Genomic DNA, 19,250 nt, shown 5'->3' on the forward strand with positions numbered 1-19,250 from the left:
TAGCTGTGGTTTCATTCGATATAATAATACTTTATTTATGTTCTGTCCTATCTCCCCTAAGGGACTCAGGACAGATCACAGTACACATAACGTGGCAAACATTCAATGCAGTTTTGGATAGACAGGACAGAGACAGACAGAAGAAACAGAACAGAAAGGAGGTAAGTTGTGTCAATGTCCAGCTTTTTGGCGCCTTGGAGGTTGTGCTGGAATTTAGCCACAGGGGATTACTGTCACTTCATCCTCTATGACGAAGAGCCATCATGTCCTGAGTTGCCTTTCAAAAAGAGCCTTTAGACAATGTTGAAAGTAAAAAATACACTTTACTTCAGCAAGCACAAAGGATAAGCAAATGCAATTGAAAAGTGCAAAAGAAAGCAAGGACGTCTTAATCCAGACACAAATTAAAGTCTCTTACAAAGTCCCAAAAGAAACACCAGTCTTCCATCAAACAACGGACAACGGACTAAGTTCTTAGTATCAGGGTCGTTGTTACCAACGAAAGCTGACTGCTCCTGCTACTGATTTATAGCCCTGAATTCCCCACACAGGAGGTGCTAGGGTGTCTCCCAATTAGCTCAGCGTTTTTAGCAGCTATCCTAGCTGAATGCCGTCTGTGCTCTGTCTCTTTTTGTCTCTCTAGAAATGTGGGTATGTTCAAACCCTCATCGTCTGATTCTTCTTCTCCCTCCAATTCCTGAGCACTTCCCTGTTCCCCTTCCTCCTCCGAAGATGTGGAATCCCTGACACATTCTCCTTCCTTTTGGTCACTGGGCATTTTTTGATCATTTTCTTTACGATTTCATAAAATACCTCCCCTAATTTCTCTACTACAGCTCAAGCTGTTTTCAAACTGCTTAGATCAACAGTAAGCTGAGCTGACAGTTGGAAGCTCATACCGACCCGGGGCTTCGAATTGGCAACCTTTTGGTTGGTAGATCTTCTCATTGCTGGTGATTTACCAGCTGTGCTAAAGCTTGACCCAACAACATGTCCAAGTCACCCAGCCATCTAGCATTGCCTGAAGGTCCACATAAGTCAAAGGAAGGATTACCTCTCCCAGTCCAGACACAAGTGTTTTGGCCAGTTACTCCATAAAACAATAAGTGTTGCTGTGTAAATTATATTTGTAGAAATAAGGTGGTAATCACAAAGAGCTATAAGGACCTAGTATTTTCTCTTCTAAACGTGCCTATTAATCATTTCTCTCTCTCTCTCTTTCTCTGACTCTCTCTGATTCCCTTTGACTCTCTCTCTCTCCCTCTCATTCCTTCGTCATTGCTGGCAAGCATTCCTGACAACCTGCAGTGTCTCCCCAGGAGTTTCCTGCCCTTGCACACCATAGATTGAGCCCAAACTGTGAGCTGCTCTTCTTTTTCTCATTTGAAGAGCATCTCAGGAAAGCAAAGGAGGCAGTTATTTAATGGGAGTAATATGTGGGATGGGGAGTGGCTTGCGGACAGATATTGTGTCCTATGCAGACAAGGTAATAGGTTTATGCTGAAGTGGAAAAAAGAGAAACTTATGCCCAGGGGTCCCGAGAACCTAATACAGACAGAGAGAAGCTGATGCAAATGAAGAGGATGTTTTCTCGAAAGCGTAGTTTTACCTTGGAAGCCTATGGAGGGTATGTATGTACCCTTACCACCCTGGTTCTCCCTATGGCTTGCATGTCTTTCATCCTGCTTTTATGCCAGTCCTTCCAAGGAAGGGCTTCATATTTCTATGGCATTTCAGAGAAAGTGGAGCAATTTTTAAGAGTACGAGTGCTTTGCTGATTCCGATAGCACAGAAGGTGTGTGTGTGCTGGATTGTGTCCTTCAGTAAACTTTCACTTCTTCCTCTTTTCTCATTCGGCTTGTTCCTCGAAATATTATTTTTTATGCTCTAGTCTGTATACTTTATTTTTATACATGCATTTCTCTCAAGCAGTATATATTTCCATTGTAGAATTGTTATAAATAAACATTTTGTAGATCAACAACTGTGAATCCTAGACTGAAAAAACTGGTGTTGGTAAAAAAAATTGAAAGTTCCATTCAGTTCTTATTATTTATTAGAACTTAATATGGAAATTGGAGCCCCCAGTGGTGCAATGGGTTAAACCACAGAGCTGCTTGTTGACCGAAAGGTCACAGGTTTGACTCCGGGGAGCGGCATGAGCTCCCACTGTTAGCCCCAGCTTCTGCCAACCTAGCAGTTCGAAAACATGCAAATGTGAGTAGATCAATAGGTACCACTCCAGCGGGAAGATAACTGCATTCCATACCCTCATGCTGGCCACATGACCTTGGAGGTGTCTACGGACAATGCTGGCTCTTTGGCTTAGAAAAGGAGATGAGCACCAAACCCCAGAGTTGGACACGACTGGACTTAATGTCAGGGGACAACCTTTACCTTTACCTTATGGAAATTAGACCTAGTTTTAATGAGTAAACTCACATTCTGGCAGGCAACAGAGCATTGCATGAGAGGGAAATTTGAAAGCTGGGAAAAATCAGAGGCATGTTGTCACTCATCCTGCATAATGATCAGCCCCTACAACAAAAATTTACCCAAGGCCCATTTTTGCTTTTAGGCAGTTAGTGAGTAATGAATCCAAAGTCTACAACCTCATAAAGAAGTGAAATAGTTCACAATTATCCTATAGGATTTGCTAGTTGGTTGACTGTTAACAACTCAGCTGCTGCCTTGTTGAAGGTTTTCATGGCTAGAATTACTGGGTTGCTGTGAGTTTTCCAGGCTGTATGGCCATGTTCCAGAAGCATTCTCTCCTGATGTTTTGCCCACATCTATGGCAGGCATCCTTAGAGGTTGCTCCCTGCTTTCCTCTTTTCAAGTCAGATGAAAAAATACGTACTCCTGAGCTGCCACTGTGAACAACACAAAGGACCTTACCAGCTGGGTTGTTGAGAGTTCTCTGGGCTGTATGGTCATGTTCCAGAAGCATTCTCTCCTGACGTTTCACCCACATCTATGGCAGGCATCCTCAGGGGTTGTGAGGTCTGTTGGAAACTAGGCAAGTGTGGTTTATGTATGTGTGGTATAGGGTGGGTGAAATAACTCTTGTCTGTTTGAGGCACGTGTGAATGTTGTAATTGGCCAGCTTTATTAGCATTGTATAGCCTTGCAGCTTCAAAGCATGGCTGCTTCCTGCCTGGGGGAATCCTTTGTTGGGAGGTGTTAATTGGCCCTGATTGTTTCCTGTCTGCAATTCCCCTGTTTTCTTAGTGTTGTTCTTTATTTACTGTCCTGATTACTGTTCAGAGAAGCCATTGAAATCCACAAGCATGTGGACAATTTCAACAGAAAGGAGGAAACCATGAAAATGAACAAAATCTGGCTACCAATATTTAAAAAAAACTCTATAATCAGGACAGTAAATAAAAAGGAACACTCAAATAACAGGGGAATTCCTGACATGAAACAATTGGGGGCAACTAACACCCCCCCCCCCCCCCACACACACACACAAAAGATTCATCCAGGCAAAAACCAGACAGGCTTTGAAGCTGCAAGGCTATTCAATGCATGTCAAGCTGGCCAATTGCAACATTCACACTTGCCTCAAGAAGACAAGAGTTCTTTCTCCTACCCTGGACATTCCACACATATATAAATCCAATTTGCCTAGTTTCCAACAAACTTCACAACCTCTGAGGATGCCTGCCATAGATGTGAGCAAAGCATCATGAGAGAATGCTTCTGGACCATGATCATACAGCTCTGAAAACCCACAGCAACCCAACTCAGCTATTTTTATTTGAAAGCTTAGCAGTGTAGTGTAATGTTTTAAGCTCTGGAGACATGGGTTCAAAACCCAATGGCCATGGAAACTCACTGGGTGACCTTGGGCATGCCACACATTGTCAGCCTCCAAAGAAAAGGGCAAAAAGTCCTCTAAATAAATCTTGCCAGCAAAATCCCATAATAGAACCTTAGAGTTGCGATATGTTGGAAATGCCTTGAAGACGCACAATAACAACAGTTTTTATTTGGCTTCCCAGATATTTAATTTGCTTGATATATGTGGAGTTTGTTTCCAAAAATCCCAAACAATTGAAAAATGAATTATAGTTGGCAACACATTATTGGCTAGAAGTAGAATATGATGTACAGATCAAAACTATAAAACTGCATCAATTACATTTTATAGCAAAATAATCCATATCTCAGGATGTTTTTTTCCCATTCCTATAAATTTTGTTCAAATGGATTTGGTACATTTTGGAAACAAGTCCCACATGCCACTCTTTTTTCAACATTTGATGCAAAGCAGCATATAGCGAAGATATTAAACCTGACTACAAAAAATTAAAACAATTAAACAAGCAATCATATTAAAATATCTGATGTTTTCAAGTCCACATGGAACAGCAAGTTGTGAACAATTTAATTGGCATGACGCAAAAATGAGCAATCTATATGAATGATTGATGATGGTGTTGGCTTTCATTTCTGTGCCCATTTATTCTGGGTCAATTGCTGGAAATCCTTGTATATGGGTTTCTTGGGAGACATAATTACCCCTTGCTGTGTTGCCTCTGCCTCCCTTAGCCCTAGAGAGATACAGAGATGGGAAATGCCAAGCTGGTTTAGTCTTCATGTAGAACAGTGGTTCTCAACCTTCCTAATGCTGCGACCCCTTGATACAGTTCCTCATGTTGTGGTGACCCCCAACCATAAAATTATTTTCGTTGCTACTTCACAACTGTAATTTTGCTATTGTTATGAATCGTAATGTAAATATCGATAATCAGGATGTATTTTCATTCCCTGGTCCAAATGTGGCACGAAAAATTTGATACACCCAAATTTGAATATTGGTGGGGTTGGGGGGGGGGTTGTTTTTATCATTTGGGAGTTGTAGTTACTGGAATTTATAGTTAACCTACAATCAAAGGACATTCTGAACTCCACCAGCAATGGAATTGAACCAATCTTGGTACACAGAATTCTCATGACCAACAGAAAGTACTGGAAGGGTTTGGTGGGCATTGACCTTTTGGAGTTGAGTCTACAGAGAACGCTGTAGACTCAAACAATGATGTATCTGGACCAAACTTGGCACGAATACTCAGTATGTCCAATTGTGAACACTGATGGAGTTTGGTGGAAATAGACCTTGACATTTGGGAGTTGTAGTTGCTGGGATATATAGTTCACCTACAATCAAAGAGCATTCTGAAACCCACTAATGATAGAATTGGGACAAACCTCCCACACAGAACCCCCATGACCAACAGAAATACTGTGTTTTCTGATGGTCTTTGGCGACCCCTCTGACATCCCTCTAATGCCCCCTCCCCAAAGGGTCCCCACCCCAAGTTGAGAAACGCTGATGTAGAGTGTTCTGGATGGATAGAGGTGGAGTTCTCAGAATACATAGCAGGCTATGCCTGGGAGTGATCTGGCCCACCTGAAAGCATCAAGCCATGTGCCTGGGCATTCACTGTACCTGGACCTCACAGCCTCTGAGGATGCCTGCCATAGATGCAGGCAAAACATCAGGAGAGAATGCTTCTAGAACATGGCCATACTGACAACAACTCAGTGATTCTGACCACGGAAGCCTTCAACAATACACTATGTAAATAGCTCACATCAGGGAAAGTTTTCATATAAAACTGGATGAGCCTTTTCATTGTTTTGGCCCACAATTCTCACGGGTAGGTGCTGGTTATTCCCATCAAGGTTTTGTGAAAGCTACATTTGTAGAGACAAGGATGTCATTTATTGTAAGCAGCAGTTCTGCTTTTATTCCTCGTTAATACAAATGAAATATCTGCTTTTAGAATGGATGCAATAAGTTAAAGGAGACTGTGCTAGGCAAACTCTGGCCCTGGGGCAACACTGGTTCCCCAAGGTTAGTTTTGCACCTCAGTGCCTCAGATAACCCTTTTCAGATAGAAAGGGATGGGGGATGGATTGTCTTTTCCTGAAAACCCCAAGCACAGCAATTTTGAGTAGTTGCAGAGTCTTCTTGTACTGTTTCATAGGAGCCACTGGTGGCAAAATAGGTTAAACCCTTGTGCTGGAAGCACTGCTGACCGAAAGGTCAGCAGTTCAGATCCAGGAAATGGGGTCCAGCTTCTCATGTGGGGCCATGAGAGAAGCCTCCCACAGGATGGTAAAACATCTGGGCATCTCCTTGGCATCATCCTTGCAGACAGCCAATTCTCTCACACCAGAAGCAACTTGTAGTTACTCAAGTTGCTACTGACATGAAAAAAAAGTTGTCCTGTTTTGACATTTTAAAAAATTACCAATTTCTCAAAGCCATAAGAGAACCATGTAGGTTTTTGTGTTGTTTTGTTTTGCATTTTTGGTAATCCGTCTAGCTCTTGGATGTCATAATATCTGTTTTGACTACTGCTGTACTTTGTATGGAGCTATTGGACTCCGAGTCCCCATGCAGAGTAGGGAGCCCTCTTGGCCGAGGCTGGGTTATTCTGTTTCCAATAATCATCAGACTGGGATGTGGATTAGTTGTCATCCATCATAGATATGTGCAAAGTCGGTATGCTGTAGTGGTTTGAGTAGGGCTCAACAAAACTAGGATTTGAATCTTGGCTTTAAAAGAGCTGCCCACTGACCTTGGAGCTCTCAGGCTTTACAGAATGTCTGCTTGTAATTCAGTTCAATATAAACACCCTGCTGTTTCCAGAAATGTGGTGCAAGGGCTGGAGAAATAGCCATGACTGCAGCAAATCCAATTGGCAAATGAAAGAAAGGAATGTATGTGGAACTCAGCTTAGAAGTAACAAGGGAATTGGAACTGAACTGTTGCAGGGATAGGCAATATTTGGAATAACCCTCAGCGCTAGATTGGGTTTAAAATATTAGTTGCCAGGGGACAATAATAAAATGTGTTGTCGAAGGCTTTCGTGACTGGAATCCCTGGGTTGCTGTGAGTTTTCCGGGTTCTATGGCCAAGTTCCAGAAGCATTCTCTCCTGATGTTTCACCTCACAACCTCTAAGGATCCTTGCCATAGATGTGGGTGAAACGTCAGGAGAGAATGCTTCTGCAACATGGCCATACAGCCTGGAAAACTCACCGCAACCCCATCACAGATTTGGAAGAGATCACATGAGCCATCTAGTCCTACCCCCTGCGATTCAGGAAAAACACAATCAAAGCACCCCCGACAGATGGCCGCTCAACCTCTATTTAAAAGTCTCCAAAGAAGGAGCTTCCACTGGACTCTGAGGCAGTGAGTTCCACTGTTGAATTTCATTTAAATTCAGGAACTTCTTTATCATAATATTCAGGTGGAATCTCCTTTCATGTCATTTGAACCCATTCCTCCTTTGAGTCTTCAGGGCATTAGAAAGCAAGCTTTGCTCCTTCTTCCTTATGCTAGCCTTTCAAATATGTAAACATGGCTCTTGTGGCTCCTTTTCTCATCCTTCTCTTCTGCAACTAAACAAGCCCAGCTCTTTAAGCCACTCCTCAAAGGGATTAATGGTTTCCAGACTTTTGATCATTTTTGTCTCCCTCCTCTGGACACTTTCCCAATGGGAACCCTTACCCAACTATAAGGCTATCATTTAATTTTTTCTAAGAAACAGTAAAGCCCCAATCCTAGTATATAACATATATGTCGGGCTCACATAACCTGAAACAGAATTTTTGAAGTATCCTCAAAAATGATTGTTTATTGAAAATAGTAATACAACCTAATAATAATATAATATAATATTATGAAATATAATATATTGTGTATACATATAATATTTATATTATAATGTAATACAATATAATAATAATATATTATAATTATATATTTTATTTTACATGTAACATTACTAATAATATTACAATATAATGGTATAGTACAATATAGTAATATATAATACTGATATTGTACTATGCTAATAATATAATATATTGTATGTATATATATATATATACCTCTATCTTGTCACCCAGAAGGGGGCTCAGAGCGGCATATAAATGTCATAAATAAATAAATAAATAAATTTTAGTTGTATAAGTACTAATATTAGAATTTAATTAAATTTTCAAGCTACTAAAGGTAATTAACATTTTTAACATATTGTGTAAATGTAAGCATATTTGTAACCAGAACAGATAATGCAATGCCACAGTTAACTGAGAGCAATGTGTAGGGCCAATGCTATATATCACCTTTTGAAAACTATGGTAGACATTTTCTTGGCTGGTAACCTTTTTTACAGTAGTGAATAAACAATGTGTGGCAGTTTTCTCATATTAGAACCCTATAGCTATAATAATTCATCTGTTCAGGTAAAAATGTTTGGTCAGGAAAAATATTTTGTTACTTGCTACAATTTGGCTAGACATTATTCAAACCCTTGTTTCTCTTCCCATTATCGATCATGATCTTTTCTGGGAAATGATTAGTTTGCTCAATTGATGAAGTCTAAAACTGCAAACTGAAGACCGTTAAAACTGCAGTCCTGCCATTTCTCAAACTTGCAAGTAAATGTGTTAGCAAATGGCGAATATGAAATGGAATAGGAATTTGTTTGCTATTTAGATGAGCACAAATCGGCCATCTATATCTGCTAGTTTTTGTTTCCGGTATAGTGTTGTGGATAACAAAATCTGTGGATGTTTAAATTCCATTATCTAGTTGTGTTGTTGTTGTTGTTGTTGTTGTTGTTGTTTATTCGTTCAGTCATTTCTGACTTTGTGACCCCATGGACCAGCCCATGCCAGAGCTCCCTGTTGGCCATCACAACCCCCAGCTCCTTCAGAGTCAAGCCAGTCACTTCAAGGATACCATCCATCCATCTTGCCCTTGGTCGGCTCCTCTTCCTTTTTCCTTCCATTTTCCCCAGCATCATTTTCTCCTCTAAGTTCTACTTGTATGGCTTCCTTTTCTTTTTCTGCAGGTCATCTGATGACGCAGAGCACTGTATCAGAGACATCATAGAGTCTCCCATCCAGGATTCTCAAACTGCCTTTAACCCAGCAGTTCAAAATAAGGTAAGCTGTGCTTGCTTGCGGTCTCCCTTCAGTACTGAGAATGTGATGCATTCAGTTATTGTCTGTTTTCCCTCTCAGAAGCTCAAGACTGCACATGTAGTTTCTGTCCTAATCTTCATCACATTCAAAGTTGAATGAGCATTTGAATTTAGGTTGATTTGACACTTGAATCATGATCCTTTGTGTAGCACAAGATACAGTAAAATAAGTAAATTCAGAATTATTGAAATACACTCAGGATAACATGAAAAATTTGCCATATAAACTCAAGTATAAGTCGACCTGAATATAATTTGAGGCACCTAATTTTACCACACAAAAAAACCCTGGGAAAACGTATTGTCTCGAGTATAAGTTGAGGATGGGAAATGCAACAGCTACTGGTAAATTTCAAAATAAAAATAAATACCAATAAAATTATATTAATTGAGGCATCAGTAGGTTAAATGTTTTTTTACTATTTACATAAAACTATAATTTAAGATAAGGCTGTCTAACTCTGATTAAACCATTATTCTAACAGTCATCAATATAAATGTGCTTTCAATAATAATAAAGAGAACAAATAATAAATGTAATAATAATAATAGAGTATAATAATGGAAATGTAGTAATAACAGTAATAATAGTGAAATAATAAATGTAATAATAATAAACTAAAATAAGTGTAATAATAAAAATAATAAATATAGTAAAATAATAAATGTAATAATAACAACAAAAATAATAGAGTAAAATAATATTTTCAGTCTAAGAAAAGGGCTGAAAACTCAGCTTATACTCGAATATATACAGTATCTAATTTGTATAGTCAATCCATTTCGAAGAATTCTTTTACTTTTGCCTGGGCAGATTGGATTGTCTGGTTTAGATTTTAGATTTTTAAGAATAAGTGCACTTAATCTTGCATACACAGTGATCATGAATGGAGTATGCCATACGTTCTGAAGGTGAACATTGGAGGACTAAAGCCCTTATGCATAAAGCCAATATGTATTGAAAACCTGACCTGCCGAAAAGAAAAAAAATCCCTTTTACCAAGTCTGGAAACATATATTTAGAACAGTGAAAGGGATGCATGGATGCACAGGTGATCCCACTCAATCTTTCTGCTGCTATTATTGCTATATCCTTCAATATAATGCCATTTTGCCAGATTTGGTATTAAGACAGTGTCAGCTACTCTTTCTTATTTCTCAAAGAAACAGTTAGGGCCTCATCACACAAGGAATGTTTAGCATCCTAGATGGTGCAGCGGGTTAAACTGCTGAGCAGCTGAAAGGTTGGCGATTTGAATCTGGGGGGTGGGGTGAGCTACCGCTGTTAGCCCCAACTTCTGCCAACCTAGCTTTTCGAAAACATGCAAATATGAATACATCAATAGGTACCACTCCAGCGGGAAGGTAACAGTGCTCCATGCAGTCATGCCGGCTACATGACTTTGGAGGTGACTATGGACAGCGCTGGCTGTTTGGCTTAGAAATGGAATGAGCACCAACTCCCAGAGTCGGACGCAACTAGACTTAATGTCAAGGCAAAACCTTTACCTTTACCTTAGGACACTTCTGCCCCAGTTGAGTGATGGAGCCTCACACTGGCAATCACATGGCATAGCCTTACTTCTGGCAGGACTCTGTTGCTCAACTGGGGTGGCTGCATCCTAGGATGCTGCACTGGCAACCTGGTAACCTCCCTGTGTTACATTAGGAACAACAAGGCTATCGCAGATGGAAGTCACATGGCAACTCTTCCTCACATGTAATGGGGAAGTGTTGCTGGTGGCCAGGTAGGGTGTGGAGCACCAGGATTGCTCCTCTGTCAAACTGATTCACCACGGAGGTTGGCGACTCGACCTCATCAATGTGATCATCACAGCAGAGAGGTCCTTAGCCCCTTGCAGCATTAGAAGGAGGGGGGACAGAGAAAAAACAAGCAATGGCGATAGCTTTAAGTATCTTACAGTGTGATTTTGCTTTAGAAAAAGTTTGGTTATTCCTCTGTCCCTTTTTGGAAAATAATAATAATAATAATAATAATAATCTTTATTTGTACCCCACTACCATCTCCCCAAGGGACTCGGTGCAGCTTACATGAAGCCCACAGTACATCAAACAAAACATCAATAAACAATCAATAAAATACAAATCATATAAATCACATTAACAAAAAATAATCAATAGTGACATAAACAAGGTTTAAAATGGCCAGGCCAAATGTAATAGATTAAAATTGAAAATATGCTGACATGAACAAGGTAAAATATAACTAGGATAGTTTTTTTTTGGAGAGAAATGAGGGAACACAATCCATCCTAAGTCAGTATTAAAGTGCATTGTGAGGACATATTGCTGAGAGTTCTCCTTATTCTGGGAAGGCACACTGGAACAACCACGTTTTCAGGCTCCTCCTAAAGACTGCCAATGCTAGGGCATGTCTAATGTCCCTGGGAAGTGAGTTCCAGAGTCGGGGGGCCACCACCGAGAAGGCTCTCTCTCTCGTTCCCATCAATTGTGCCTGCGAAGGAGGTGGGAGCGTGAGCAGGGCCTCTCCAGCTGATCGAAGAGATCGTGTGGATTTGTACACAGAAATGCGGTCACGCAGGTAGGCGGGTCCCAAACTGTTCAGGGCTTTGTAGGTAAGAACCTGCACCTTGAATTGGGGCCGGAAAATGAACGGCAGCCAGTGGAGCTCCTTAAACAGGAGGGTTGACTGCTCCTTGCAAGAAGCACTGGTTAGTAACCTGGCTGCCGCCCGTTGTACCAATTGAAATTTCCGGGCCATTTTCAAGGGCAGCCCCACATAGAGTGCATTACAGTAATCCAATCTGGAGGTGACTAAGGCATGGACCATCCTGGCCAGATCTGACTTCATGAGGTACGGTCGTAGGAAATGCCAAGGGCAGGGGTTGCAGTGGAAGATTAAGCAGGGGAACACATAAATAGGCTCAGGTGCCTGCAATGTCCTTTGTTTGCTTGCTGCCTTGTAACAGAGCTGTGCTGAGGGAAGAAACTGCCCAAGGACAAACAAAGCCAGAGTGTCCTGAAGTAAAGTAGAGGTGACCGAGCGTGGAAGAATGCCAGGGACAGGACAGTTTGATGAAGAACTGCTGGCAAACTTGGAGGAATGTGTGAAGAGAGGGTGGAGCTGGGGAAAAACCCTTGATAAGGGAAGATGCTGAGATCAGTGAGAAGAGAGTTCTGAGACAGGAAGAACTGTTGAAGCAGAGATGCTTTGCAGAGAAGGGAAAGATTCTGTGAAATTTCCTGTATCTAGAATACCAATGGACTTACCTCTGTGAAAGAAGAAATGTATACTCTGTGAGTAGATACCAGCATGCCTGGAAATATTCCTGTATTAGCAGCCAGAGAACAGGTAAATACTAGCTCCACCTAGTGATGATCTGGAGTGTAGTTTCTATTTCTTTGTTTTTAATAAATAGGAACTGCAAAACAAGTGGCTGATAGTCTTTCCCAAGGCTTTTCTGGGCTTCCTCAAGCTGAGGATTTCCATGTTCACCTTCCAAGGAAAGAGGGTCACTCTGTAACATACCTACCCTAATTTACAGCCCCTATAGAGCTATTAGGAGCCCCCAGTGGTGCAACGAGTTAAACAACTGAGCTGCTGAACTTGTTGACCAAAAGGCCAGCGGTTTGAATTTGGGAAGTTGGGTTAGCTCCCACTGTTAGCCCCAGCTTCTGCCAACCTAGCTGTTTGAAAACATGAAAATTTGAGGAGATCAATGGTACCACTTCGGTGGGAAAGTAAGGACTCTCCTTGAAGTCATGCTGGTCACATGATCTTGGAGGTGTCTACGGACAACACCAGCACTTCAGCTTTGAAATGGAGATGAGCAACACCCCTCAGAGCTGGGCATGACTAGACTTAATATCAAGGGGAAACCTTTATCTTTACCTTTACTTATAGAATTATTGGATCATGTTGGATGGAAGTGAAGAAGTCTAGAGTGAAGATAATAAATACATACATAAGTCCACAATGTGTGTGCATGTTGCTATTGTTGGGAATAACCCTCTCTGGGGGTGATTCCACCAGAAACATAGCAGAGTGCTAGATGCACAGTTCATAAGCATAAGAAACTTACATATAGTGAGAAAGGATTGGCTTCCATTCAACAGGATGGGACAGGATTGCAAATACACAACTTCATATGATCAAAAATGATATGTTTATTAAATACAAAAAAATCCATTCGAGATAGGAAAGGTTCTTGGAGCTAACTAGCTTCACTGAACTATCTTCTAAGGATAAGAAAAAGGAAAAATAATACAAGTAGCTATGTCTACTACATCTTGCCTGGATAATGGCAAGATGCCTCCTCACTCTAGAAAAGACAGAAGAAGAAGAAAACCAATATGGTGAACTCTGACCACATGGCTTTGCCTGGGCAATAAAAATACCTTTAAAAGAGGTAGTTAGGTTTTCCCTGAAGAGATCGCATTCCTAGGTATTCAAAGGGGGAGGAGATAGTGGCATGCAAAGATGAGTAAGACAACCTCCTTCTAAACCCCTTCTTTAAATAAGCTTGCTAGAGGAAATTGGGGAAGGAATCCGTCACTCTATCTAGATTCTAGGCTAACTACTCATTGAGAGCTGGAGACTTGTGCAGTCAGGGATGAAACCCAACAGCTATCAAAATATATTAAGTTATATGATGGTGTTCAGGTGATAATGTGGGCTTAAAATGGGTAGGACACAAATGCAACCCCCAGTGATTTCAGCCGCAACTACACATGCTGTAAGATCAAAATAATATGAATTATTAAGGGGGGTGGCTAGAAAACACCCCCCCCCCCACCCCCGGTAATGAACAGTGCAACACACGCCCACATGGAAAACATGTTTTTAAAAGTCAGGGGAATATCCAAAATTGGCAATAAAATGTAAACAGCACCACCTCTGGAAAATTTAGATAAAGGAACCAAATATAGTACTCTCAGGAAGGTAAACGACATTTTTCCCTCCCTCCCTGTGACGAAATCACTTTCTCCTTTTGTTTTTGAGTTGGAAAATTAGTTCCATTGATGATACTCATTCGATGGGCTGCTGCGCTTTGATTTGGAGAAATGTGGTTTGCACTTCTCCAAATGGAGTAAGGAAAGACATACTAGTATATCATTTTGTTGGATTGATTCAGCATGAAGGAAGCTTTGTGGATGCAATGGGAGTTTTTTCATCGTTCCTGGGGTATGTGTTGATACTTTCTGGAGTGGAATTGGCTTTCCTTAATCCACATTCTGATCCGGGTTATGTGGCTGTGTAGAAGCAGTTTTGGCCCACCGATTCCACTTCCAACCACTCCACTGTGTTCATCACAAAGCTCTCTGGAGAAGCTGAAGTAGAAAGCGGACAGATTCTCAGTGTGTTTACTGGAATGTTCTTAGACACTGAACATTGATCACAGAGCTAAATTATCAAGGCTCCAAGTTGCAGATAGTTTTGCAAGTACATTCAGAAAAATACTGTTAGAATTTTCTTTCAGGCCTGGCTGTAAACTCATGAAAGTCACAAGTGGGGTCAGCAGGGATCTTGCTGGTGCAGTATTGTGTGTGTGTAACACCAACTCCTTCTCACTGTATGCCTTCATGCTTTCAGGTCACTCCATAAATAGAGCTTTATTCCTTTAGTGCTGGTGGGGCCAGCACTAAAAGAGTATTTTTTTTTCATTATATTTCACCATTTCTATTTTATGTTGTATATTTGCTCTGTTGTACTGTTGGGCTTGGCCTCATGTAAGCCACCCCAAGTTCCCTTGGGGAGATGGTGGCGGGGTATAAATAAAATTATTATTATTATTATTATTGTGGTGAGTTAAACTGCTAAGCTGCAAAACGTGCTGATTGGGAGGCTGGCAGTTTGAATCTGCAGATGGGGTGAGCTCCCGTTGTTAGCCCCAGCTTCTGCCGACCTAGCAGTTCGAAAACATGCAAATGTGAGTAGATCAATATGTACCGCTTTGGCGGGAAGGTAATGGTGCCCCATGCAGTCATGCTGGCCACATGACCTTGGAGGTGTCTACAGATAATACCATCTCTTCAGCTTAGAAATTGAGGTGAGCACCACCCTCCAAAGTTGGACACAATTAGACTTAATGTCAAGGGGAAACCTTTATCTTTTAGTGCTTTACCTTTTAGTGCTACAGCTATTTGTGATGGGCAGTGGTACTTATTCCTACAGATGATGGCTCATCACGGTTTTGTGGACTTTGTAATGGATGCTGCTTCAGCCCAACAGTGCAGAATAGCTAGAGCTAAGTGCTGCCAGTCAGACATCTTGTAAGCAAAGGGCTAGAGATTCAGATCCTTCTCCTGAACAGCTAATAGGTCTGATATCAATGGCACAGATATCATTCTTACTTTTGTGCTGGGCTTACCAAGCAGACACATAGCATCGTTTTAAGTGTGTCATTCTATTATCAGCTAGAAATACCCACTGAGGCCTGTTTCTATGGCTATGCTGTGTCTGCACAAGCATCTACTATTCTGCTTTAAACGTAAAATCTCCATGCTTTTGTAGAACCTCTGTTTTTGCTCAGCGTAAGAGTAGGATAAGAAATGAGGTTAGTGGTTGGTTTATTTTCAGAGGTTTAAGGCTTTTAATTTATGAAATGTTCAAATGTGCACATGCATACGTTCCAGTGGCATCTGAGTAACGAATGCTTATGCAATAGTCTCCTCTTCATTTATATTTCTGCAGCAATAAAGGTCAGAAAGTGGCCTTCTTCACAGCCTTGCCAAGAGGCACAATTTCATAGTAAGCCTAGCAGATTCTACAAATCATGGATTCTATCTTTTGTATCCTCCAAACCTGCACAAAACTTGCACAATAAAGATATATATTCCTGAGCACAGTATTAAATTACAACAGAATTAAAGGCACATCTTAGCAATACAATATCTTCATCTAGGTTTGTAATTGCAGATTTATTCCTTATTTTGTGTTATTTTTTTTTTACAGGCAGTGGATTTGTTTGAAATGATTGAAAAAATGCAGGTATGTTTTGCTTTCTTTATCAAGACGTATTTTCTGTAATGAATCCCTTTCCATATATAGAGACCTCTGTGGCATCCGGTGGTGCAATGGGTTAAACTCTTGTGCCGGCAGGACTGCTGACTGAAAGGTTGGCAGTTCGAATCCAAGAAGCGGGGTGAGTTTCTGTCCATCAGCCCCAGCTTCCCATGCAAGCCTCCCACAGGATGATAACACATCCTCGCATCCCCTGGGCAACGTCCTTGTAGACGGCCAATTCTCTCAGAAATGACTTGCAGTTTCTCAAGTCATTCCTGACATGAAAAAAAGTCCTCTGTGCAGTTATTGTGCGATATCAAACTTGCCATCCAATAAACATGTCAAAGCCCAGCTCCTTCACAACCAAACTCCTTGTTTTCCCTATTTTCCTCTGTGGAGGTAACCTGTAAGCTCATACATACTACACTGTCATTCTAATGTTGGGCTTTTCTCTAACTTGTTTGGCTTCCTTCCTATGTTTTGCCTCTGTCCAAATTTCCTTGTAATGAATGGACAGCTCTCTTTTCATTAAGGGTCCATGAGCAGTCCTTCATTTCTCACCACCATCACAATCAGTATATGTTTAGCCATGCAGTTCTAGAATTCACTGGGTTTTTCCTCCACTACCCTAAGCTGGAGGCTAAATAATTTTTGCCAGTTGGCCCAGGAAGCAATAGGGACTGAAGCTCGAAATAGTGCTCAGGGATCTCTAGAGTATTGGTTAAGTGAGAGAGCCAGCACTTTTTTGTGCCAAACTCCTGTGGTTACATGAAAATTGATTGCTAAAAGAAGCAAAATGCCCAGCAGTTTTCTGATGTGGGGGTAATGTGTTGAGCACAAGGGTATTTCTTCGTCACTCGCCAATGTCTGCTTGGGTTTTTCACTTTTGACCATTCCTCCTCACCTATCCCAACTTCTAAGGATTATGCAAGTCATTACATTCCACATGTAGTTTATTTATTTATTTATTTACTCTATTTGTTTCTCATCTTTCTCTACCCCAAAAAGGACTCAAGGCGGCTTTACATATTATTCAGTGCCTTCCTTATCAATGAAGACAGCAGATACCTTGCCTCCCCTATGGCATATTTTTAGAGATTCCTATTCATCGAAGGGCTTTCACCCTGGCTCGATGCCATGCTCTCCCATCTGCTGTACTTGAAAGCCGTTACCGAAAGATCTCTTTCCCAGAGAGACTCTGCCCCTGTGACTCGGGTCCTATAGAAACAATAGAACATGTGCTCCTCCAGTGCCCGTTCTATAGGAATATCAGTGCTAGGCTTATCTTATAAAAGCACCCAGACCGTTCAGGACAATTTTATACCTCCCTGCTAATTGCAGATACTAATTCAGCTAAAACCTACAGTGTTGCAAAGTTTTGTGCAGCAGCATGCAAAATCTTTCAGGGGATAACCAGTCCCAAATGTTAACTGTGTATCCAGTAATCATCTTCCTTGAATCTATAATTTGCTGATAGACCTGTGCATTGTTTGTTTTTCCCCCATCTTTTCCCTTTTACCCCCTCACCCCTATTGTGCTTCAGTATTTATATTCATATTTTAATGTACTAAACATACAAAGTTTGTATGAAACTGTGACTTTTATTTCCTGTGCTGGTCTATGATAGAAATAAATGATTTGATTGATTTGATTGACAGTGCCTTTGGACAGCAAACGGTTTGAATACACTTAAATTAAAAATTTAAATAAAATGCACATTAAAACATATAACAAGGAGCCCCCGGTGGTGCAGTGGGTTAAAGCACTAAGCTGCTGAACTTGCTGACTGAAAGGTCACAGATTCTAATCTGGGGAGCGGCATGAGCTCCTGCTGTTAGCCCCAGCTTCTGCCAACATAGCAGTTCGAAAACATGCAATTGTGAGTAGATCAATAGGTACCACTCCAGTGGGAAGGTAACAGCGCTCCATGGAGTCATGCTGGCCACATGACCTTGGAGGTGTCTATGGACAACACCATCGCTTTCGCTTAGAAATGAAGGTGATCACCAACCCCCAGAGCCGGACACGACTGGACTTAATGTCACAGTAAAACCTTTACCTTTACCTAAAACATATAACAGATTGCATTCACTATTAAAATCACGCCATCCCTCTGTGACCAAACCTTTCTTCCATGAATTGACAATGCAGCCTTCACCCTCCTCCCAACTGTAGTCTGCAGGAAGTGAATAGTTACAGTTCCCTATTCCTCATCCAAAAATGTCAATGTCATTATGATTCAGTGTACTGTATACTGGAGAGAAAGGGTGGCTCAAGCAGCCCTGATATGCTGCATTAATCTTTGCTCCCTTGATAAGATTTTAAACTCTCAAGGAAGCAGAGGATGAGGAAACAAAGAAGTTAGATTGGAAAATTCTTCTGGTGGTTTCCCAGCTGCTTTGAAGGGGAGCACCAAGAAGATGAAAGGAAAACATTTTTGCATCCGCATACTTCTCTGCATGCCTGGAAATTACCTAGTAGTTATGCTTAGTGGAGCATAAAGAGTGATTTCATCTTTAGGGTGAGGGGGATCCACACAGAACGGTTTTTATAGCCAGACAACTCACTTGCTCTTAGCCTTTCCTAAAGCAACATATTTGAACCAAAATCACAGTAGACAAGAAATTATGTCCCTCCACCTGTCAGATCAAATGGTGTGATTATTTTGTTGAGTCATCTGTGTTTCTTGTTCTGCACATGGAATGACTGTTCTTATCAATGATGCAACAGCTCTGTGTGTGAAGAGTGCGTATTGTAGACCCAAGTTCCTTTGCTTTGAAAACAAAAGAGCTTTCTGTTTGGTTTGTATTGGCAGTATCCTTTAGTTAATCATTAGGTATGAAAGTAAGGCAGTAATGAATTATGTGCACTTCGGCTTTGGCTGTTTAATTTTGAATCTATACAACCACGGGCATTTCAGCTTTAGAACTACCCCTCCCTCCCCACTTTACTGAGTTCCATAATGATAGCCCACGAGAATTGGAATTGAGGCATAATGTGGAAGCAAAAGGAGAAAGGACTAAACTGGGTTGTGGGATTTATTCTTTCTCTTCTTTGTTCTAGAAAAGCCGCTTGGACGAGCAAAGGTGTTCACTTCCTGCTCCACTCAAGGTCAGATCAGCTCTCTAAACTGGGATGTGCAATTATTCTGGCTAGGTCGATCAGTCTTGACTGTATTACTTATTTAATTGCTTGCCACTTCCTTTTCTTGTTTTGAAGCATTCTGAATGGAATCAATTGGTTTTT

General features: G+C 41.0%; 1 protein-coding gene across 5 annotated transcripts in view; it reads left to right on the plus strand.

The window, feature by feature from the left end:
• The window catches only part of LOC132767560 (rap1 GTPase-activating protein 1-like), a 70,544-nt gene that overhangs the window by 17,024 nt on the left and 34,270 nt on the right, over nt 1–19,250 (plus strand). For 4 of the 5 annotated variants that reach the window (XR_009630654.2, XR_009630655.2, XM_060762660.2 and 1 more), the window contains exons 1-3: nt 8,894–8,978; nt 15,954–15,989; nt 19,068–19,115. Coding sequence is in view for 3 of the 5 variants with exons in the window: in XM_060762660.2 (XP_060618643.2) it covers nt 15,972–15,989; nt 19,068–19,115 (66 nt within the window). In the remaining 2 variants the exon portion in view is untranslated. Of the gene's footprint in view, nt 1–8,884; nt 8,979–15,953; nt 15,990–19,067; nt 19,116–19,250 lie in introns of those variants that run through there. The other variant, XM_060762661.2, reaches the window with a different exon arrangement.

Source organism: Anolis sagrei, chromosome 2, assembly GCF_037176765.1.
Source record: "Anolis sagrei isolate rAnoSag1 chromosome 2, rAnoSag1.mat, whole genome shotgun sequence".
Taxonomy (NCBI): domain Eukaryota; kingdom Metazoa; phylum Chordata; class Lepidosauria; order Squamata; family Dactyloidae; genus Anolis; species Anolis sagrei.